General features: G+C 40.1%; 1 protein-coding gene across 1 annotated transcript in view; it reads right to left on the reverse strand.

Annotated features, from left to right (window-relative positions):
* LOC126088343 (Down syndrome cell adhesion molecule-like protein Dscam2) overlaps positions 1-24,106 on the reverse strand; it is an 802,978-nt gene that overhangs the window by 198,982 nt on the left and 579,890 nt on the right. The window contains exons 17-19 of the mRNA XM_049906478.1: positions 8,525-8,655; positions 5,497-5,503; positions 3,614-3,760 (exon numbers count right to left, since the gene is read on the reverse strand). Of these exons, the coding sequence (XP_049762435.1) occupies positions 3,614-3,760; positions 5,497-5,503; positions 8,525-8,655 (285 nt within the window). The remainder of the gene's footprint in view (positions 1-3,613; positions 3,761-5,496; positions 5,504-8,524; positions 8,656-24,106) is intronic.

A 24,106-nucleotide genomic window follows, 5' to 3' on the forward strand; every position in this document is an offset into this window, starting at 1 on the left:
CAGAACCACAGGCACATAGACACAGGCAACAGAGCATGCACAATGTCGGCACTAGTACAGTGTATATCCACCTTTCACAGCAATGCAGGCTGCTATTCTCCCATGGAGACGATCGTAGAGATGCTGGATGTAGTCCTGTGGAACGGCTTGCCATGCCATTTCCACCTGGCGCCTCAGTTGGACCAGCGTTCGTGCTGGACGTGCAGACCGCGTGAGACGACGCTTCATCCAGTCCCAAACATGCTCAATGGGGGACAGATCCGGAGATCTTGCTGGCCAGGGTAGTTGACTTACACCTTCTAGAGCACGTTGGGTGGCACGGGATACATGCGGACGTGCATTGTCCTGTTGGAACAGCAAGTTCCCTTGCCGATCTAGGAATGGTAGAACGATGGGTTCGATGACGGTTTGGATGTACCGTGCACTATTCAGTGTCTCCTTGACGATCACCAGTGGTGTACGGCCAGTGTAGGAGATCGCTCCCCACACCATGATGCCGGGTGTTGGCCCTGTGTGCCTTGGTTGTATGCAGTCCTGATTGTGGCGCTCACCTGCACGGCGCCAAACACGCATATGACCATCATTGGCACTAAGGCAGAAGCGACTCTCATCGCTGAAGACGACACGTCTCCATTCGTCCCTCCATTCACGCCTGTCGCGACACCACTGGAGGCGGGCTGCACAATGTTGGGGCATGAGCGGAAGACGGCCTAACGGTGTGCAGGACTGTAGCCCAGCTTCATGGAGACGGTTGCGAATGGTCCTCGCCGATACCCCAGGAGCAACAGTGTCCCTAATTTGCTGGGAAGTGGCGGTGCGGTCCCTTACGGCACTGCGTAGGATCCTACGGTCTTGGCGTGCATCCGTGCGTCGCTGCGGTCCGGTCCCAGGTCGACGGGCACGTGCACCTTCCGCCGACCACTGGTGACAACATCGATGTACTGTGGAGACCTCACGCCCCACGTGTTGAGCAATTCGGCGGTACGTCCACCCGGCCTCCCGCATGCCCACTATACGCCCTCGCTCAAAGTCCGTCAACTGCACATATGGTTCACGTCCACGCTGTCGCGGCATGCTACCAGTGTTAAAGACTGCGATGGAGCTCCGTATGCCACGGCAAACTAGCTGACACTGACGGCGGCGGTGCACAAATGCTGCGCAGCTAGCGCCATTCGACGGCCAACACCGCGGTTCCTGGTGTGTCCGCTGTGCCGTGCGTGTGATCATTGCTTGTACAGCCCTCTCGCAGTGTCCAGAGCAAGTATGGTGGGTCTGACACACCGGTGTCAATGTGTTCTTTTTTCCATTTCCAGGAGTGTATATGTAAGCCTAATATTAGGGAATCAGCAGTGATATAGTGAAACTGGTGAGTCAGCAATTTTTTTCCAAAGTAGCAACTTTTTTACTAATTTACTGAATTACATTTAGTTGGTATAAGCACGAGTATCAGTAAGCAGTATAGTGATAATTAATTGTTAACATGCTACATACAGGGTGTGGAAAAACAATTCAATCACAATTGCATGTCAGAAAGACAGCTTCTAGTCAAGGAATTTGTGTATAGGAAGTTGGGGTCACAGTTGCATATTTATGGCACTACATGCATCACTCTAGCTATGTGATGGTCTTCAAGTCTGAAACTCTTTTTATTTTTTTTTTTTTGTCTTTGCCAGACACAAACAAACTGCACTCTACTTACTGTCACTATGAAGGACCAATGTACAATGCAGAATATTGGTTTTAATTATCCATTCATTATGTTCTCCTTAGGTACAGTGTAGTTCAACTAAAGTAGGTATCAATGAGTGAGTGTTGTGAAGCAGCAACACGGAAAATGGTTTCACATGAAATGAACCAAGTGACATGTACTTGGCCTAAGGTGCTGCTCATGGCAAAACAAGGGCAGCTCATAGGATTTACCAGGAATGTTATCCATGTTGCAGGCTGTCTCCAAAAAAAAAAAAAAAATACTTTTGTGTCAATTGATAGACACATGGGAGAGACAGGATCTTTGTGGGCAAATAAGCATGATGCAAGAAGGAGACATACTGTTTGTACAGTTGAGTTAAATGAAGATGTGATACATTGCAAAGAGCAAGATACGATGACAAGTACCAGATGCACTGCTCATGAATGTGGTGTGGACCAGTGTCACATCTCTGCTGGTATAAGCTGTGGGTCTGGACAACTTCCCTAGGCATCTGGAATTTGTTGATTGTTTCATTCAATGTGTAGCATGAGAGCTGCATTTCCCTGAACATGTGTTGTTTAGGAATGAGACTCTATTTACCCATGAAGGCATCTTCACTTCACACAACAGCTGCATTTGGGCACTACAGAATCCTCATGCAGCGTACAGCCATGGTAATCAAGAGCAATCCATTGTAAACTTGTGGGCAGGAATTTTGAATGACTCAGTCATTGACCCTACATATTATCTCAAAGCTCGAATGCTCACAAGTACCTTGTGCTTTTGCAACAAGTATTGCCAGCACTGCTAGAGGATGTACTGCTTGGAATTAGGCAGAACCTTTGGTTCCAACATGACACCACAACTCTACATTTTGCACTTGTTGTCTGAGGTCATCTAGAAGGAACATAGCTGACAGATAGATTGGACATGGGGGCCTCCATGTTTGCCAGACTTAGGGCCACTGAAGTTTTTCCCCAGGATAGCATGAAAGACAGCATGTATGCAACATGGGTTGAGGATGGAACAAGGCTTATGGCAGCATAAGTAATTCAGACTACTCTAGGTGTGTTTCAGAGAACATGTCAATCCCAGCATTAGTTATGCCAGTATGAAAAACATAGTCAGTTTGAGCATTTGCTGTGTCATATTCGTGTTAATTAAGTTGTGGCAAGCCTGTGTACTAGAGAATACTCATTTTTCATTTACTTTCACCTTTTTAGATTATGTTGTAATATGAATCATAGAGATGTGACTGTCTTCATTTCTAAAGAAGGACCGTATGGTACGTCAGCTAAGTACAGTACACATGTATGTCATGCTAAAGTTTTTCTTATCTCATCATGACAGTTAGTCCAAACATTTGTTTATGTGTACATTTTCTGTGAATTGCTTCTCATTTTGGGTAAAGATGTCTATATACCAGATTTAAATTACATTCAAGTAGCACCAAAAATATGCAACTACGACCCCTAGTTCATATACTCAACTTCCTTTGTTTGATGCTGTCTTTCTACCCTACACTTTTGGTTAAATTGCTTTTCTGCACTCTGTATATTAAGTTCCTATGATGTTTTTGTTGTATATTAATGTATAATTTGACTCAGTCCACATTCCTGACAGTTCTCTTTCTTCACTTGGTCTATGAAACATCTGAATGAATGAATCCCCAGCTCATGAATTCTGGATTCACCAGACATGTATCCTGCCAGCGAAATCTGGGGTTTTCAGTTTACATTCTAATGCTAATTTCTAAACTAAGTTTCTTTACATATTGTAACACATGAGACATACTCCTATGGAAGGGCCCTAACACACTTCTTTGTTACCAATAATCTTATCATATACGAAAATGTTCAATGTATTTTTGTTGTAGTTTCTTCATTCCTTACATACCAGTAATTAATCAAGCTGTATATTTACCATCTTCTTCTGTTGTGCAGTGGATTGGGTTTGACCGAATGCCTTCTCCTGCAGAAGTTAGTGCCAACACTCTTATACTGTAATTTGTGAACTTTGCTAATCCGTGGAGGTTGGTCTCTAAGTTTGTTGTTTTCTTTACCTCCACATCTGTAGAACCACCTAAAAATCATTGATTTATGGTCAAGACCCCTGACATAAAAAAGAAATGCTGAAACTGAAAAAACTATATTTTATACAACATTCACAATATTATGAAACTATATGGATGTGGAAATGGAGTTATAGTTTGACAAATTTTATAGTTATCAGCATTAAAAGTTCACACCAAATTTCTGGCTTTTCTGGTTCTATTTACTGATCAACCTCAGCAAAATAGACTCATGAAGCTTATATTTAAACTAAGATTCATTGTAGAAGCTTTTGGAGAGTGAGGGTATGCTAATGTCCAAGTTAAGCATAATCAAGAGATGGTAATATGTTTTAGAGAGCAAGGTAAAGATGAGCCATAGCATACAAATTTAGAACTTCATTGAATGCAAGTAGATTTCATCAGACATTATATGTTGCACTGAAATGAAATGAATGAACAAAGTTTCTGTAAGTACCTTATCCTGCTTGGCTGAAAAGTTTTAACTGTAACCACAGTCAACTTAAAATAATTTTAATAATCACCATGAGGAGCATGACAGAGGGAGAGACAACTGGTTCTCTGTAGCAAGTGACAACAGCAGAATGAGAACATAAATGATGTAAGTTGCAAAACAGATAAAGAGAGAGAGAGAGAGGGGGGAGAGAGGGGGAGGGAGGGAGGGAAGGAGGGAGGGGGGGAGAGAGAGAGAGAGAGAGAGAGAGAGAGAGAGAGAGAGGTTATTTCCACCAACACTGTTCAAGTAACTGGTGCTGGGATGCAGGGCGGTTGTGAGAGGAACATTCCTACTGAAATTCAACATCATGAGAGTAATTTCCTTGTGAACAACTGTGGTAACACCTACCCCTCTCAATCCCCCAATGGCTTTCTGGCATCAGACATCATTTTTACCTAGGAGCATAAGATCAAACCATGTTTCATTAGTACCACACTGCAGTCAATTCGATGAAAACTTTTGGGAGAGATCAGTGGTGGTAAAGTTCAATCATAGATTTCTGTCAAAAATTTCCTTGATATGTGTCTGGAAACCACTACTTGAAAATCTTTCCTTGCTGACTGTTGCACCACCATCTCAGTTCCTGTATGTAATGACTTAGATTTCTATCTATCTGTATAGGATTTATTCAAATCATTCTCCTACAATGAAGGTTAAAATACTGTTCTGTAAGTTTTGCTTCCCTAAACATTTTGAATCCTTTGTATGCAGACATTATGTCTATCTACATTTACATACATACTCTGCAAGTCACTATATGGTATTGGTGAGGGTACCTTGTTCCGCTACTAGCCATTTCCTTTCCTGTTCCACTCACAAATCGAGACAGGGAGAAATGACCATCTATATGCCTCTGTACGAGCCCTAATTTTTCATATCATTGTGGTCCTTACAAAAAATATATGTTGGTGGCAGTAAAAACATTCTGCAATCAACCTCAAATGCTAGTTCTCTAAATTATCTCAATAGTGCCTTGTGAAAGAATGTCATCTTTCATCCAGCAATTCCCATTTGAGTTAATAAGGAATCTCCACGATAATTGTGTACTCATCAAACTTATCAGTAACAAATCTAGCCACATGCCTTTGCATTGCTTCAATACCTTTCTTTAACCAGACCTGGTGGGGATCCCACACACTTTAGCAATACTAAAGTATGGGTTGCACTAGTGTCCTATATTTTGTCTCCTTTTAGATGAGCTACACATCCCAAAAACTCTCCTGATGAACCAAAGTCCACCATTTGCCTTCCCTACTACTGTCCTTAAGTGCTTGTACTATTTCATATTGCTCTGCAACATTACGCCAAAATATTTAATTGACGTGACTGTGTCCATGAGCACACGTCTAATGCTGTATGGAAACATTAAGAGATTGTTTTCCTATACTCATCTTCATTAACTTACATTTTTCTGCATTTTGAGCAAGATATCACTCATCATAACAACTAGAAATTTTGTCTAACTCATCTTGTATCCTCTAACAGTCACTCAATGATAATACCTTTCCATACATCACAGCATCATCTGCAAACAGCCACAGATTGCTACTCAGCCTGTCTGTCAGATCATTTATATACACTATGTGATCAAAAGTCTCTGGACACTCCCAAAAACATATGTTTTTCATATTAGGTGCATTGTGCCTACTGCCAGGTACTCCATATCAGTGACCTCAGTAGTCATTACATATTGTGAGAGAGCAGAATGGAGCACTCTGCGGAACTCATGGACTTCGAATGTGTTCAGATTATTGGGTGTCACTTGTGTCATATGTCTGTACATGAGATTTCCACACTCCTAAACATCCCTAGGTCCACTGTTTCTGATGTGATAGTGAAGTGGAAATGTGAAGGAACACATACAGCACAAAAGCGTACAGGTCAATCTTGTCTGTTGACTGACAGCGATGGCCAACAGTTGAAGAGGGTTGTAATGTGTAATAGGCAGACATCTATCCAGACCATTACACAGGAATTCCAAACTGCATCAGGATCCACTTCAAGAACTATGACAGTTAGGCAGGAGGTGAGAAAACTTGGATTTCATGGTCGAGCGGGTGCTCATATGCCACACATCATGCCGGTAAATGTACAACAATGCCTCGCTTAGTGTAAGGAGCATAAACATTGGAGAACTGAACAGTGGAAAAATGTTATGTGGAGTGACAAATCATGGTACACAATGTGCCAATCCAATGGCAGAGTGTGGATATGGCAAATACTTGGTGAACATCATCTGTCAGCGTGTGCAGTACCAACAGTAAAATTCGGAGGTGGTGGTGTTATGGTATGGTCATGTTTTTCATGGAGGGGGCTTGCACCCCTTGTTGTTCTGTGGCACTATCACAACATAGGCCTACATTGATGTTTTAAAGACCTTCTTGCTTCCCACTGTTGAAGAGCAATTCAGGGATGGAGATTGCATCTTTCAACAAGATCGAGCACCTGTTCATAATGCATGACCTGTGGCAGAGTGGTTACACGATAGTAACATCCCTGTAATGGACTGGCCTGCATAGAGTCCTGACCTGAACCCCATAGAGCACCTCTGGAATATTTTGGATAGCTGACTTCATACCAGGCTTCACCGACCAACATTGATACCTTTCCTCAGTGTAGCACTCCATGAAGAATGGGCTGCCATTCCCCAAGAAACCTTCCAGCACCTGATTGAACATATTCTTGTGAGAGTGGAAACTGTCATCAAGGCTAAGGGTGGGCCAACAGCGTATTGAATTCCATGGAGGGTGCCACAAACTTGTAAGTCATTTTTAGCCAGGTCCGGATACCTTTGATCACGTAGTGTATATAGAGCATAAGAGCAGTCTGTCACGCTTCCCTGGGGTGCCCCTTGCAATACTCATCTCTGATGAACACTCACCACTGAGAACAACACTCTGTGGTTTATTACTTAAGAAGTCTTTGAGCCAAGCCACTCATGTATCTGGCAACCAATTCCATATGCTTGTACCCTTGTCAACAGTCTGCAGTAGGGCACTGTGTCATATGCTTTCCAGAAATTGTCACAGATTACTACCATCCATATTATGGGAGGACTGTGAAATCAGACAGAAATCCACAAATATTCTTAGATAAGGCATAATGCTCCATCCAATAGATCCACCACACTTATCAAATTCATCCCTTTTACATGTCTTGCCCGCTTTGTTGTCTGTTACTCCACTACTGTTAAGTTTAAAAGTTTGTGCTACTTACTTATAATCTCTATTTACATCATGCATGAAAGGCAGGCTTTAAAGGTGTGGAATGATTAAAGGAATAGGTTAGGCAAGAAGTGAAGCTATTACTTCCATTATTAACCACTGTGACAGTTACAGGGATGTGTGCTTTTCACAATTAATAATTAAAATGGTTGCAAATAAATGCACTGGGATAAACATACTGAAGAAATGATGATTACCTAGTTTTTCACTTACTGTTTTCCTTCTGAAGTATATTTACATACTTGCAAGTATGTGGATACCTATGAAAGTAAAAAAAAATTATCTATTTATCATGTATATGAGTATTTGTTTTACTGATATCACTGTTTCCTGCTGTTCTAGTAAGGAACACAATTATAGACTCAATATACTCTCATAAACCATAAAATAAATTGGTGACAAGATATTCTTGTCATGTATGTCTGAATTTCAGAGGATGTCTAACCTCCTGTCTCTTGTTGATTTGCAGACAGTTTATTGAAGACCTTTCTTTACTTTATGAGCTAGTCAGCTTTTTCATTCAGTTTAAGCTAGTTGGCTAGATTTACATGCCTTTACCACTTGTCTAAGTTTTATCTTTACCTTCATTTGACACATGTACATTGTAGTTGGCTTTGGTGTTGCAAGTCTAGCATTTTCCCCCCTTAATCATGTAATCCCTTTTCTCACATTATACCCATAATCTCTGACAGTAATGAGTGCCACTGAGCATAATCCTCACTATCCTGATCTGCTTTGTTATTGGTGTTTTAGTTTGCTCCATATACTGATGGGGTAAATGTATTTGACTCTCTTTTCATTTAGTTGGCTTCTACTACAGGCCACATATCTATTTCATATTTTGATGTTTACAGGTCTTATATCTTTCCTGTTTATATTTAATGTTTATACTTTCACTACTCACTTCACTAAATTTCTGTCAGAGAAAATATTTTCAATTACTTTATTTTGTTGCTTATAATGTACTGGTAAATGTATTTAAGTTTTTAACGTACGGTTAGAACAGTGTTGGGAAACTGGAACTTACCATGCCTAGAATGCACATTCTTGTAGAATACTTTGTAGCTATCTATGATACCATTCCTGTGTTCTGGTGGTGGTGGATCCCAGCGCACTCTGATACTCTGCGGGGACAGTGCTGAACAGCGTAAATCTTGTGGAGGCATATCTGGAACTGTTTATCACATGGTAAGAATTCTGTTTCTCTCCTCCTTTACCAAGAAACTAGTTTTGATATAAAATATTTTTAGGTTTAGCGTAACAAACGTAATAGGAATAAGTTTATGCAAATACACAAACACACACACACACACACACACACACACACACACACAGAGAGAGAGAGAGAGAGAGAGAGAGAGAGAGAGAGAGAGAGAGCAGTGTATAATCAACAAGATTTATTATCACTACAGTAACAACTATCATAATAATTTGCATTTCTGTCATTTTCTCACTACTTCCATTTATCTTGTCATGATGGCTTTGATCAGTATGGTGAGAAAAAATAATTTTTCAAGGAGCAGCAAGGCAGACAAGAGAGGATCTAGTTCTAAAATTTATACATAATTAAACCACTGTAACCAGTCACTATTGAATTCATGTTTAAGTTCAGAATTAATTTTGGAGACACATTTCCTTCTTGAGATGATATATTTTGATCACTTCTTTTGTATTGCTTTATTTGTATGATATAAATTTAATCGTTGGCTACATGCTCGCTCTTGTAGTGACTAGAGAACTACTCATATGAAAATTACAGTAATATTCTCTGACATGTTTATCTTAAAAATACCTAATGAATTTTAAAAATCTACTCAGCAGTGACTAGTTATGGTACTTTATTTGTGCATTACTGAAATAAGTTCCAGACATGGATCATCCCTGCCCATCATGGTTATTCTTAAGACTCTAGTTGGTTGGGAAAAAGGTCACTTTGTTAATATGTCATTTAGATCAGTGTGGGTAATCAGTCATCATTGAAGGAGTTCTGGGATAATACATTGCCTAATGTTACATGTATGAAACGTATTCCATGTATCCCAGGGAAAAAAACTGTCTGGGATGTGGAAATACTTAAAAAATGAACATTTTATTTAAGTGCCATATGATAAAAAAACTCCATCCGAACAGGTCGCGGAAGGCCCAGCAGTACTGACTGACCACTATGTCAGCCTCAGCTGGTAGACCTCACTTGATGCAGATATGGCAGGGCACATGGTCAGCACACCACTCTCTCAGCTGTTGACAGCTTTTGTGACCAGAGCTGCTAATTCTCAGTCGAGTAGTTCCTCAATCAGCCTCACAAGGGCTGAATGCATCCTGCTTGCCAACAATGTTCAACAGACCTGAATAGTCACCCATCCAACTTCTAGCCAAGCCCAACAGCACTTAACCTTGGTGATGTGATGAGAACCGGTGTTAACCACTGTGGCAAAGCCATTGGTGCCATATAATAGAATGACTTAATTTTATGAAACATTGTAATATTACAGTGTTATGAATTATGTTAAAGCCTAATATGTTAGTTTTAAGAATTCTAATGAACATACTCTTCAGTGGAATAGTGGTTTCATCTAAAAGTTGGTAGAGTTCATATATTTTATATTCTTTGCTACCAGCAATAACATAATGACTCATCATAGAATTATTATTTTTTGAAGTAGCTAATGAAATGTGATTTGCAGAAAGAAAAAGAATGCATGTAAAGCAAATCATAATGTAAGAATATTTAAATACTAACCACAGTGAATTGTGCTGTTGAACTTGCTGAAGACAGATTTCTAAATCTAATATAAATATACATTTCACAGTCCACTGTACAGTGCATGATGTCAGTATTATCTACTTTCTTTCTTATTGAGTGAGAGGAAAATAAATATCTGTATGCTTATGTACATGCCCAAAAATTTTTATCTTATTCTTATGATCCCTATGTGAGATATCACTCTTATCTCCTTTTTTGAGGGATGTGTTGATTATAGCCATAATTCAATGTCTGAAGAAACTATTGGAGACTATTGTAATAGCTGACACATTTTTATGAAAGGAAAGTAACTGTATGTCACCTTCTATTATAGTATATTGTCCTGTTTGCATGTGTTAGGTAATAGGAGTTACTGTTTTTATTTGTCTGTTATACTAAAGTTCATCAGAGTGGAAATGTGTTGAAACAATAGCTTTTACTGTATAGCACACTAATATGCTGGTGTACCTTCATTCACATAGCATCCAATTTCAGAGATCGTGTGTCAATACAGTTCACAGGTCCACTTATGTAGACCACGTGGGTTGGCCTCCTGGTGTGCTCTGGTGAGCCGCCAAAGAAATAGCATTATTTAAGTGATCTCAAACAAGTGCTTGGCCTAATCTATAACCCACATTACTGATGTAGACTCAGTGTGTTCAGTGCTATGTGCAGCCTATACTTCTTCGTATCTTATGTTGGCTTTATATAGTGCTGTGTTCCATAAATTGTGTTTCTTCTTCCTGTAACAAACTTGGTCATGAGTGATGGTTATGTTTTTGCTGTGTGTTAGTGTCTGTGCTAATTCACCTGACATACATCTCAAGGGAAGATGTACTCAAAGATATCTTTGCCCAGCAGCAAGCTTTCGCAGAACAACAGCAGACTCTCACCACTGCTCTCAATCCAGTGACATCTGCATGTTCATGGCAAGTTACTCTTCTGTCGGTGGAACCACCACCTTTTCCAACATATGATGAAACCAGCTGAGGATTGGGACTTCTACAGGACACTGTTATCCCAACATTTCCATGTTTTTTGCATGTGTGATGCAGACCTGTGTAGGGCTTTCTTTCTTTTCTGGCTTTCATTGCACATGTATAAGTTGTTGTTCCAACTTGCATCTTTGCAAGAACCAACCAGCTTATCATTTGATGAAGAACCAGCCAGCTTATCATTTGATAAAATGTGCAAACTTCTCTCAACTTATTACTGTGACAGAATGCATGAAATTGCAACACTTGTAGAATTTTACCATTGTCAGGAATGCCCAAACCAGTCTAACAAAGCCTGGGCTGCAAAATTACATGGGTTGAGCCATCATCATAAATTTGTCACAAGTACCCATTATGAATCTTATTCTGATCACATGGTGCATGATATTATTATTCGTCTGGCCCCAGATAGGGAAGTCTGCAAAAAAGAATTTTAGTGTGAGAATCTGACCTTTACAAATGTGCTCAATATAGCACAGTCCTTTGAAGTGTAATGAGCTACAGGCAATCAGATTGTTGCATGGGTGAACGTATCAGAAGTTGCTCAGTCAGCTCCTGTCAGTCACACTGCAAGTATTCAGGATGATGGGGAAGCCATTGCAGCAGTACAACCTTCGCATCACATGGGACAGCATCAGTTATCGCTACAGCAGCAACAGGCCTTGTCACATTAGCAGCCATATGCCCCCAGCCATGTGCCCCCATTCCATCTTGCCCATATTGCTTGCTCTAAGCATTAGGCTTTTTGCAGCGGTGTTAACTACAATAAACAGCAGATTCTGATCCTATGTCAGTTCTCCATTCTTGTATTTTACAAATCATTTGTTCACTCTCTCACCTTCCTTGTTGTGGGTGATTCCCAAACCCCAAACCTGTTCAGGTTAAATGCATTCAATGCTTTTGGTTTCTCCATTATCAATGAGTTAAATTCAGTGTTAAATCAAATATCAGCAACTGGAGTCCCTCTGCTCTGAGACTTCATCATTGTTTTCCCCTAGACTCAGTTGTGCTACCAGTTTTCAGGCACACATTACCATGAAAGGGTCTGCCCACGCTCAATTTTTCAGGTGTGGCAGGTGCCTGTCACATTTCATGACTCTGTCCAGGCCAAATTAGACCATTTGACATCACTTGATGTCGTCCAGCCATTGGTCATCGTTAAGAGGCTGACAGGTAAGCTTCACCTCTGTGGTGACTTCAGTGTCATGATTAATGTACAGTCTATGTTAGATACATACCTTTTGCTGTGCTCTGATGAGTTGCTCACAAAATTATCAAGTGGCTATTGCTTTCTGAGATTGACTTGTTGGAAACAAGTTCCTCAGTTGCAAAAATCTTAGATAAGGCCAAAATAGTGGCCACTACAGTTGTGTACAGACAATGTGCCATGTAGGGAAATTTGGAATAGACATCCACTGCAATGAACCAATACTGAGTTAGGAAGAGCTGCTGGGCTTGTGGTTTCGGGCACGGGCTGAACTAGGTTCCTGCTGTCACCAAGCATTGCCAGGGCTGGCATCTGTGCATCATCCACACTTCTGATGAGCAGACATCTCATCACTTTAGCCAGCAGTGGCCGCACATGGCGGGGTATGTTCTTGAGTGTCCATTGCCTCTGCCGCAGACACTCTGGTTTTCTCCGCAGCAGGGGTCGCTGCCTGTTGGATCACTGTATGGAGTTCCTGCCTCACTGCCCCCCCCCCCCCCCCCCCCCACCCCCACTCCTTGACTGCCATTGCTGGTGTGCTCCCACTGCAACTAATGCCACAGACATTGCCACTTACAACTTCCATTGCTGATACTTGTGCGGTCATCATTTCCGATGCCCCCACTAATGCCTCTGGCATTAGTTGAGCTTGATGAGGATGTTGCTATGGAGATGCCATCCCTGGTCCTGCCCTATGGCCTCTCATGAGAGGGGGGCGGCATGCCAAACCACTCAATCGTCATTCCATCCCTACTCACCAGTGCCTGCCCGCCCCATGCTGCAGCAGCTGTCATCGTTGGGCAGTAAAATGGACATCAGCACTGTCGTTGGTGTTTTCTGTGACTACTAATCTCAGTGCCTTGTCAGATCAGTGATTTTCTTTTTTACAGTATCAGTGCTTTTTTGATACCAATGCTTCTTCAGTGTCAGTGCTCTTTTCCAGTACTACTGTTATTTTCCAGTACCAGTGCTTTTTTTCTGCACCAATGTCTTTTTCTGTAGCAGTGTTTATTTTCTGTACCATGTATTTTTTTCTGTAACATATATTTTTCTGTGCCCAGTTCTTTCTTGTGTGTATGGAGTTTTCCCACCTCTAGACAGGAGCAGTGATGTACCTTCACTCATGATGTGCACGATTTCAGAGATTCTGCGTCCATACAGTTCACAGGCCTGCTTATAGAGGCCACCTGTATCAGTCTCATGGCACACTCTGGTGAGCCACCAAAGAAACAGTGTTATTAAAGCCATCACAAATGAGTGCTTGGCATTTCTGTAACCTGAATTACTGTTGTCCATTCAATGTGTTCACTGCTATGCGCAAACTGTAGTTCATTGTATCTTACATTGGCTCTATAAAGTACTATATTCCATAAATCATGTTTGTTCTTGCAATAACATCAGCATATTTGAAAACTGATGTAAATGTTAGCTTCCAGAAATAGAAACTATTTTAACAGGATAAAAGAGATGAAGTAGATAGAACAATAGGACTATAGAAGGGTTAGGTATAAAATCACACAGTACTCCTGGTTTGTCACAGCAGACCAGAAGAAGATAATTTCAAGACTGAAACAACAGTGGACAAATTACAAAACATAAGAAACTGACAGTGTCAAAGTTGATGGCTGAGAAGTTGATTTTCTCCTCATTTGGTTTAGTTGTGTCTGTCTGACCTAGCATACTATGTGACTTTCTTACTTAATACCTCAATGGTTACTATTAGGTTGAAACATTACATAGTTATTTCTTTCTAAAGCTATTAATTTTAGAAAGGGGAATTGCTGAATATATTTGCAATGACAGTGGGATAAAATATTTTACTTCTCTCTATAGTTAATTATCTGAATTATGACAAAGCAGTTAAGCCCTATTTTCTTTTTTGTAGCTGCAGTGAAAGTATTTCAATCGATAAAATGTTCTTCTGTATAAATTTTATAGTTTCTCACATTCATTATAGTTGTTAAAGCTAAACATTTTTTCGATTAATAAAATACTTCCAGCAATCAGCTGTTATGTCCAAATTTCAGATAATTTCATCCCAACTACAGAAGGTGTACAGTTAGTTTAGTACTACACAAAGCAAATAATAGACATGATTTTTGCCTTCATTGCAAATGAACATCAGATTTAAGTGAACAATAATTTCTGAAAACCTATTACAAAGTGTAAAAAAAGTTTGTTCTGTGTTCTGATGTAAAGACCTTTCACAATACCCCATAAAATATGAAACAAGAACATGAGAATACTGTAGGGGTGCCGAGCAGAAACACTTCATGTTGTTATGCTGATAATGTGGACTACAGAGTGCCCTTTGACACTAATGCAAGATGACAAAGAAGTTAACATGTATTGATTCTGAATTACACTTCAGTATCTTCTCTTCAGCCTCAACTGACGTCCCATACCGGTGACACAATGAAAGTCCACTGAATTCTGTTGATGTCTCTGCTGGCTGTCATCAAGGTCACTGCTCCAGAAATTCAGCTGAAACCTTGTGGACTGCAGCCTGGGTTTGGCAGGTGAAGTTGTATCATGAGTTTATGTTCCAAACTGCATTAGAGCATCCTTGATCCAACTCCGGAAGATGATGATGACCCATGTCGACCCATCAGGAGATAAAAAGCTGTTGGAAGTTATGTAGTCAGCTGATCCTGGCCCCACTGGACAGATAGGCACTTGGCACCTGGAAGTTCCTGCAGCAGTGTTCAGAAACAGAGGAACCAGATGGATCTCTCACCCAGCAATGATGATGATGTTAGCCTGTTAAACACTGTGAAATGTGATGATTTAAGAAGACCCTCAGCAATGTGGTACATGGCAGCCAATGCAAAGCCCCTTGAGTGACAGGTCTTGGTTACTTGGAAGTTGTCATCTTGGGAATGACAAACATCTTGTTCGAGAGAAGTGTTGGAACATCTAATGAATGGATGTCACTACATCATAATGATAATTGAATTGAGTGCTTTGGTAGGAACACCATTAATCCTAATCATCAACTGAATTCATAGCTGAAGAACTGTAGCATTTGTTGAGACAGTCAGGAGGTAATGATGTGAAGATTTGTTCATTATGACTGAATGTGGCCCACTTCTTTAGTAGTGGTCAGTGATTCTTGTTCCACTATGTTTGCTTAACAATTTGTGCCCATTATTTTGCAACATCATGAAGAAAAAGAACAGGTTTCTAGTTGCTATGTTATGGAAGTGGTCGCCTGTGGCTGTGCTAGTGTGAACTTGCAAAAAATTCTAATAACATTCCCTCTTCTTTAAGAAATTAATCTATCCATTACTAAACTAATCTGTATGTGTTTTGAATTTACAATTTCACATTTGACTGAGTTCAATCTCTTGGTTGATTATTGAGCTCAACCATAATGTTCTTAATATTAGTCTGTGTTTACTTAATTATCTAAATTTACAATATCTTTGTGGTCCATTTCCCTACTACTAATAGTTTTAAAATGTCTATTCTTAATCCTTATCAATAGTATATATCTACTCCATGGGTATTTGATGGATTGGTGGTTCATTTAAATGGGATATTTTGCATTTTAAGGAGAAAAAATTGCACAATTGAGCATTACTATTAGAATAACACTTGTGGATACACTAACAGTTTTTATGTTTTGCTGGTGTTTCTCACGATATTGCTTCATATGTTATAACATCTGTTCAACGGAAATTCTTCTCTTTTACCAGATTATCTTTCATCTAAAGAGTGTAATAGACTTAATTCAAGGTTTTACTAGGGAAGGTTACATTCTGTACAGATAATATGTATACTGATTCTTACTGCCAGTACAACATTGGTTGAGAAAGGGTAACTATTGTCCTGTGATAGTAACTGTAACTGAACACTGTGTTCTGGTTATGTTGCACTTGTTTCTGTTGATTAGTAATCTGCTATTTTGCTGTTCTATTTTTGTCATCCTTGCTGATTTTCCATTTCTGTAACAGTTGACAATCACTGTTTCTGGTGAAAATATGGAGTGGCCTCCAATTTTCTGGAAAGATGGCTGCAGGGCTAGATTTCCCTTTTACACTGTATTGATTCCATTGTCCCAATAAATAGTTACCTTTAATAAGCCTCTTTGTTAGTCTGGACTACCCTGGCATCTAACCACCCTCTAAAGTGTTGTAGTACTACATCTGAGATAATCCTTCTTAACACCTTCATTGGAACATCATGTAAGAAAAAAAGAATTACCATCAATCCCTTCCCTCCTTCAGACCAGTGTATACCTACAGAATCCAAGACAAGCAGTTGAAAAGTAATGTTAACATAATCAACCTAGATAATGCATGAGTTGTTCCTTTAAATGATTTCACTCTACTGATATGCGCTACAGATGTCTCAGTTTGTAGTGGTAGTTTTACATTTACTGGTAAAATCATTGTGATGGCTTCATACAGTTCCTTTGGGGTATAAGGGCTTGTCAGCAATATCCACTGCTGTATCCTATATTGTGATAGTTTACTTGCACATTACCCAATACACTCCTAATTTTCCAAAGCCTCAGTGTTGGCATGTTTTATCCTCTGCCAAATTTCTCTTAACCATTTTGCAAATTTGTTGCCTGGTTCACCTTGTGTCCCTAATTTTGGTTGTATCATGTCAAAAGGTGATGGGATTTTCTGCCCATACACTACTTTGTATGGTGAAAAAATGTTCCTGTATTTTCTTTTGAATCATAAGCACTGACTGCAAAACTTAAGTAGGTATCCCAGTCTACATGTTGGCTATTCACATAATGGCTTAGTATTTTTGATATTGTGTGGTGAACTCTTTTCATTCATCTATTTGCTTGTGGATGGAATGGGCAAGTATGTAGCGTCTTGATTTGCAGTAAATAGCATAACTATTTCATCAGATTAGACACAAAGTTAGTCCCTTGATCTATGATTATGCTCTCTGGTATGCCAAATTTTTGTACCGTAAGATGGGATAATATGAGATGGAATTTTAATATTCTTTAAGGGAGCTTCCCAATAATATTAAATTCACACAACAAAAAGTGTGCGATATTTGGGATATCATTGAAGAATAATATAATCAAAGAATGTGAACCAAAAATATTATGTAAGTAACCACATCCTAATGAATAAGATTGTCTGTTGTTATCCCATACGATGGAGGAATTTAGGACACTCATTGAATTTCCATCCAAAGTTCCAGATTTACCTCTAATAGGACAATTTCTGACAGAAACTCTTTTTAAAAAATACACATGCTCAGAAATTCTTTTCGCATGTTTAGAAAATATTTTGCACATGGTAACAAAATAATTTACACATGTTCTGAGAACATTTGACATGTGTTTAGAGCAAAAAAAATTGACACATATGTTTAGAAAATATTTCATTAATAATGACAATCTATTCATAGCATAAATCATAAATCTACGATATAATCAGTTTTTCTTCTCTGGGAGTTGACAACACACTGGCAATTTGGTGTTTTTCTACTCCATCATCATTTGGACTCTCAAGAAAAATAAGCACAGATTTTCTGCTTTGATGCTGATGCAAAAATCTGTCTTCTATGTCTTTTGCACCCTTTTCTGTTATGACTCCACCAAACTGCCTATTTAGCTGTTTCTTTCCAATCGTATGTTTACTATCTAATGTTCAGAGTGGTACGTTATATTTGCTTGATGCCTTTCTGCATGACAGTTTTCCTGATCTTACTGCAGCAACCGTATTTCCAAAATGTTTGAGCATCAAGACTGCACATCAGAAAAGCACCAAGCCTCTTTTTATAATCCTGTGACATTGTCCAATAAACCCCACCATATGTAGATGTCTGTAAATAGTTTATTAGACATTGGTGCAAGTCAGATTCATGGTCAAACTACATTCATATTTCCTTCTTAACATTTAAATGAGTAATTTATAAACGAATTATGCTTACCACTTTTTACTCTTCTAGTACAGTGGTGAAAGTATTTGCAAGTGCAACTGTGTATGTTCAGATCTGCTTGACAATATATCTACATCTACATCTACATTTATACTCCGCAAGCCACCTAATGGTATGTGGCAGAGGGCACTTTACGTGCCACTGTCATTACCTCCCTTTTCTGTTCCAGTCACGTATGGTTCGCGGGAAGAACAACTGTCTGAAAGCCTCCGTGTGCACTCGAATCTCTCTAATTTTACATTCGTGATCTCCTTGAGAGGTATAAGTAGGGGGAAGCAATATATTTGATACCTCATCCAGAAACGCACCCTCTCAAAACCTGGCGAGCAAGCTACACTGCGATGCAGAGCGTCTCTCTTGCAGAGTCTGCCACTTGAGTTTTCTAAACATCCCAATAACGCTATCACAGTTACCAAATAACCCTGTGATGAAACGCGCTGCTCTTCTTTGGATCTTCTCTATCTCCTCCGTCAACCCGATCTGGTACGGATCCCACACTGATGAGCAATACTCAAGTATAGGTCGAACGAGTGTCTTGTAAGCCACCTCCTTTGTTGATGGACTACATTTTATAAGGACTCTCCCAATGAATCTCAACCTGGTACCCGCCTTACCAACAATTAATTTTATATGATCATTTCACTTCAACTCGTTCCGCACGCATACTCCCAGATATTTTACAGAAGTAACTGCTACCAGTGTTTGCTCCACTATCATATAATCATACAATAAAGGATCCTTCTTTCTATGTATCCGCAATACATTGCATTTGTCTATGTTAAGGGTCAGTTGCCACTCCCTGCACCAAGTGCCTATCCGCTGCAGATCTTCCTGCATTTTGCTACAATTTTCTAATGCTGCAACTTCTCTGTATACTACAGCATAATCCGCGAAAAGCCGCATGGAACTTCCAACACTATCTACTAGGTCAGTTATATATATTGTGAAAAGCAATGGTCCCATAACACTCCCCTGTGGCACACCAGAGGCTACTTTAATGTCTGTAGATGTCTCTCCATTGATAACAACATACTGTGTTCTGTTTGCTAAAAACTCTTCAATCCAGCCACACAGCTGGTCTGATATTCCGTAGGCTCTTACTTTGTTTATCAGGCGACAGTGCAGAACTGTATCGAACATCTTCCGGAAGTCAAGGAAAATAGCATCTACCTGGGAGCCTGTATCTAATATTTTCTGGGTCTCATGAACAAATAGAGCGAGTTGGGTCTCACACGATCGCTGTTTCCAGAATCTGTGTTGATTCCTATAGAGTAGATTCTGGGTTTCCAAAAACGACATGATACGCGAGCAAAAAACATGTTCTAAAATTCTACAACAGATCGATGTCAGAGATATAGGTCTATAGTTTTGCGTATCTGCTCAATGACCCTTCTTGAAGACTGGGACTACCTGTGCTCTTTTCCAATCATTTGGAACCTTCCGTTTCTCTACAGACTTGTGGTACACGGCTGTTAGAAGGGGGGCAAGTTCTTTCACGTACTCTGTGTAGAACTGAATTGGTGTCCTATCAGGTCCAGTGGACTTTCCTCTGTTGAGTTGCTTTTCTATTCCTCGGACACTTATTTCGATGTCAGCCATTTTTTTTTTTTTTGCGAGGATTTAGAGAAGGAACTGCAGTGCAGTCTTCCTCTGTGAAACAGCTTTGAAAAAAGGTGTTTAGTATTTCAGCTTTACACGTGTCATCCTCTGTTTCAATGCCATCATCATCCCGGAGTGTCTGGATATGCTGTTTTGAGCCACTTACTGATTTAACGTAGACCAGAACTTCCTAGGATTTTCTGTCAAGTCGGTACGTAGAATTTTACTTTCGAATTCACTGAACACTTCACGCATAGCCCTCCTTACGCTAACTTTGACATCATTTAGCTTCTGTTTGTCTGAGAGGTTTTGGCTGCGTTTAAACTTGGAGTGAAGCTCTCTTTGCTTTTGCAGTAGTTTCCTAACTTTGTTGTTGAACCACAGTGGGTTCTTCCCGTCCCTCACAGCCTTACTCGGCACATACCTGTCTAAAATGCATTTTACGATTGCCTTGAACTTTTTCCATAAACACTCAACATTGTCAGTGTCGGAACAGAAATTTTCGTTTTGATCTGTTAGGTAGTCTGAAATCTGCCTTCTATTACTCTTGCTAAACAGATAAATCTTCCTCCCTTTTTTTATATTCCTATTAACTTCCATATTCAGGGATGCTGCAACGGCCTTATGATCACTGATTCCCTGTTCGGCACTTACAGAGTCAAAAAGTTCAGATCTGTTTGTTATCAGTAGGTCCAAGATGTTATCTCCATGAGTCGGTTCTCTGTTTAATTGCTTGAGGTAATTTTCGGATAGTGCACTCAGTATAATGTCACTCAATGCTCTGTCCCTACCACCCATCCTAAACATCTGAGTGTCCCAGTCTATATCTGGTAAATTGAAATCTCCACCTAAGACTATAACATGCTGAGAAAATTTATGTGAAATGTATTCCAAATTTTCTCTCAGTTGTTCTGCCACTAATGTTGCTGAGTCAGGAGGTCCGTAAAAGGAGCCAATTATTAACCTAGCTCGGTTGTTGAGTGTAACCTCCACCCATAATAATTCACAGGAACTATCCACTTCTACTTCACTGCAGGATAAAGTACTACTAACAGCGACAAACACGCCACCACCGGTTGCATGCAATCTATCCTTTCTAAACACCGACTGCGCCTTTGTAAAAATTTCGGCAGAATTTATCTCTGGCTTCACCCAGCTTTCTGTACCTATAACAATTTCAGCTTTGGTGCTTTCTATCAGTGCTTGCAGCTTTGACAGTTTACAATTACAATACTGATTGCTGCTTGGTCCCAGCATGTCCTGACTTTGCCCCGCAACCTTTGAGGCTGTTGCCCTTTCTGTACTTACCCGAGGCCATCTAACCTAAAAAACCGCCCAGTCCATGCCACACAACCCCTGCTACCAGCGTAGCCACTTGCTGCGTGTAGTGGACTCCTGACCTATCCAGCGGAACCCGAAACCCCACCACCCTATGGCGCAAGTCGAGGAATCTGCAGCCTACATGGTCGCAGAACCATCTCAGCCTCTGATTCAGACCCTCCACTCGGCTCTGTACCAAAGGTCCGCAGTCAGTCCTGTCGACGATGCTGCAGATGGTGAGCTCTGCTTTCATCCTGTTAGCAAGACTGGCAGTCTTCACCAAATCAGATAGCCGCTGGAAGCCAGAGAGGATTTCCTCTGATCCATAGCGACACACATCATTGGTGCCGACATGAGCGACCACCTGCAGATGGGTGTACCCTGTACCCTTCATGGCATCCGGAAGGACCATTTCCACATCTGGAATGACTCCCCCCGGTATGCACATGGAGTGCACATTGGTTTTCTTCCCCTCTCTTGCTGCCATAAAGTGTAAACAGCAAAACATGTGCATAAATAAAAACTTGCATGCAGTGATACCAACACAGCAATAAAAGTATACTTCCCCCTTCTAAATTTACCTGTGTGTGATATTTCACCATGTTACAGTAACCAGTTGTCCACCATTGCCTGTGCAACAGTATTAGCTTTCTCATCTGGAACTGTGACCATTACTAGATATCTTGTAAAATGATTTATCATTGTGAGTATATATTTGTTACCACCTGGAGTTCTGTTGAAAGGTCCTAATGCATAAAGTCCTACCATCTGAAACAGTTTTTCAACTGCTGGTAACCTCTGTACCTATAGTTTCTGATGACTTAAATCTTCTCTTTGCACATATGGGGTGCAGTTTTTTATTACTCTATGTCAATACACTATTTTACCACAAAACTTTTCTGCAACTAATTTACCAGGTGTGCTCCTGTCACCATGATGAATAATGCAAGGTGATGCACTTATTGTTCTCTGTGTTGCAGGAACCTCAATGTGTAGACCAGCACAGTAAGCCCTCATGTGCTATAAACTGAGACTACGTTCGAAACCTGCACTTTTCCCAATCTGCTTGACTCTTACCTAATGCCTGCAATACCACTACATTTCTATTTAGGCTGTCTGTGTTTGTATGCTTTACTCCTGTGCTGGAAACACTTCAGTATCAAACTCACTCAATTTACCCATTTTGTTGATTGATTTGGATGGTATTTTAGGCATAACATCCACTTCAAGGATGCATGATCTGTTATCAATTTAAATTTATGTCCTTATAAAGAACAACAAAAATTAGGAATTCCATACATCACTGCCAACATCTCTTTTTCATTGTTGAGTAATTTAGTTCAATCTTGTTCATCTGTGTGGATGTATACTGGTGTGTCACAGGGTGTTCTTTTCCTTTGTAATTCTGACACAGAATACAGCCTAACATACAGCTACTAGCATCACAGGAAAGTATGAATTCCTTCTTGAAATCTGGCAATACTACCACTGGATCTGACATCAGCTCTTCCTTTAGTTTCTGTAAACCTTCTTCACACTCTTGTCCACTGACACTTAACTCCCTTGCAAAGTAATGAGTTAATGGTTGTGCAATTTCAGCAAAGCCTTTTAAAAATGTATGATAACTGATTGCAACTGTGTGTGTCTGTGGTGTTACAAAATCATGCATGGATGACATGAAATGAGGACCCATCCTTCCTCCCTTTTGACTGATAATATGTCTGAGTTAATTACCTTTTGTGTGAGCAAAATGACACTTCTCTACGATGAGTGTAAGACGTCTTGTTTTCAGTCTTTTGAACACATCATCAAAGCATTTAACACATTGTTCTATGTTTCTGGAATAGACTACTGTATCACAAAGATATATCACTCATATGTTTGGTTTCAACCCATGGAGTTCTCCATTTAACAAGTGCTGGAATGTAGCAGCAGCATTTTATAATCCAAATGGCTTCCTGTGGTTTTGATAATCATGTGAGGGTGCTGCAAATGCTGTTTTAGTCCTGTCATCTGCAAATTCTTCAAGTTGGTTATAACCTTCTAAGATATTATTTCTAATTGTCTAATATTTCCTTCATGTTTAGGATTGGTCAGGCATCTCTTATAGTGTGCACATTTAGGAAACGCTAGCCACAACAGAAGCCATCGGATGACTTTTTCAGTATGATGAAAATATTGGCTGACCATGGGCTATCGCTATGTTCAATGATCAATGATGCCTTCAGTTAGTTGTTGACATATAAATTAATCAACCAGTGGTTGCAGGTGCTTTACTATTGTATATGACTTGTAGATTGGTGTATTATCGCCTGTTGGAATGTGAAGTCATGCTATGAGTGTTGCTGACAGTGGACCATGTGAGTTAAACAAGTCTGAGTTTTCTAATAACAATGTTTCCATGGCTTCCTGTTCACTATCTTTGAAGTGACAAACTACATAGCGCAGATGTGTTGATGGTTTGCTTAAGGCTGTGATCATATGTTGATCTATTAATATCATACTCATCCACTATCTCCAAAGTTACTCTGATTAATCCCTTCCGGAGATGCACAGTGTCCATCTCAAAATTATACAAGCTTATTGGACAATTTTGATACCTGCTCCACAAGAGTGGCTACAGTATCACTCGTGTTACCTGGTTATGTTTCCAGTATCTTCTTGTAACTTGATACTACTTGAGCTGTAGTGTGCCTTTTCTGGCACACCAGCTCTTTGGACGACTATCAATTACCCAGCTGTACTATGATCTTTGCCCCTGTTGTGACCTGGTGGTGGGTATGTGCGGTCAGGGAGTTGGTCATGGAACTTGCTACGAGGCACTAGGACGTGCTTTAGGGGA

Source organism: Schistocerca cancellata, chromosome 6 (assembly GCF_023864275.1).
Source record: "Schistocerca cancellata isolate TAMUIC-IGC-003103 chromosome 6, iqSchCanc2.1, whole genome shotgun sequence".
Taxonomy (NCBI): Eukaryota; Metazoa; Arthropoda; class Insecta; order Orthoptera; family Acrididae; genus Schistocerca; species Schistocerca cancellata.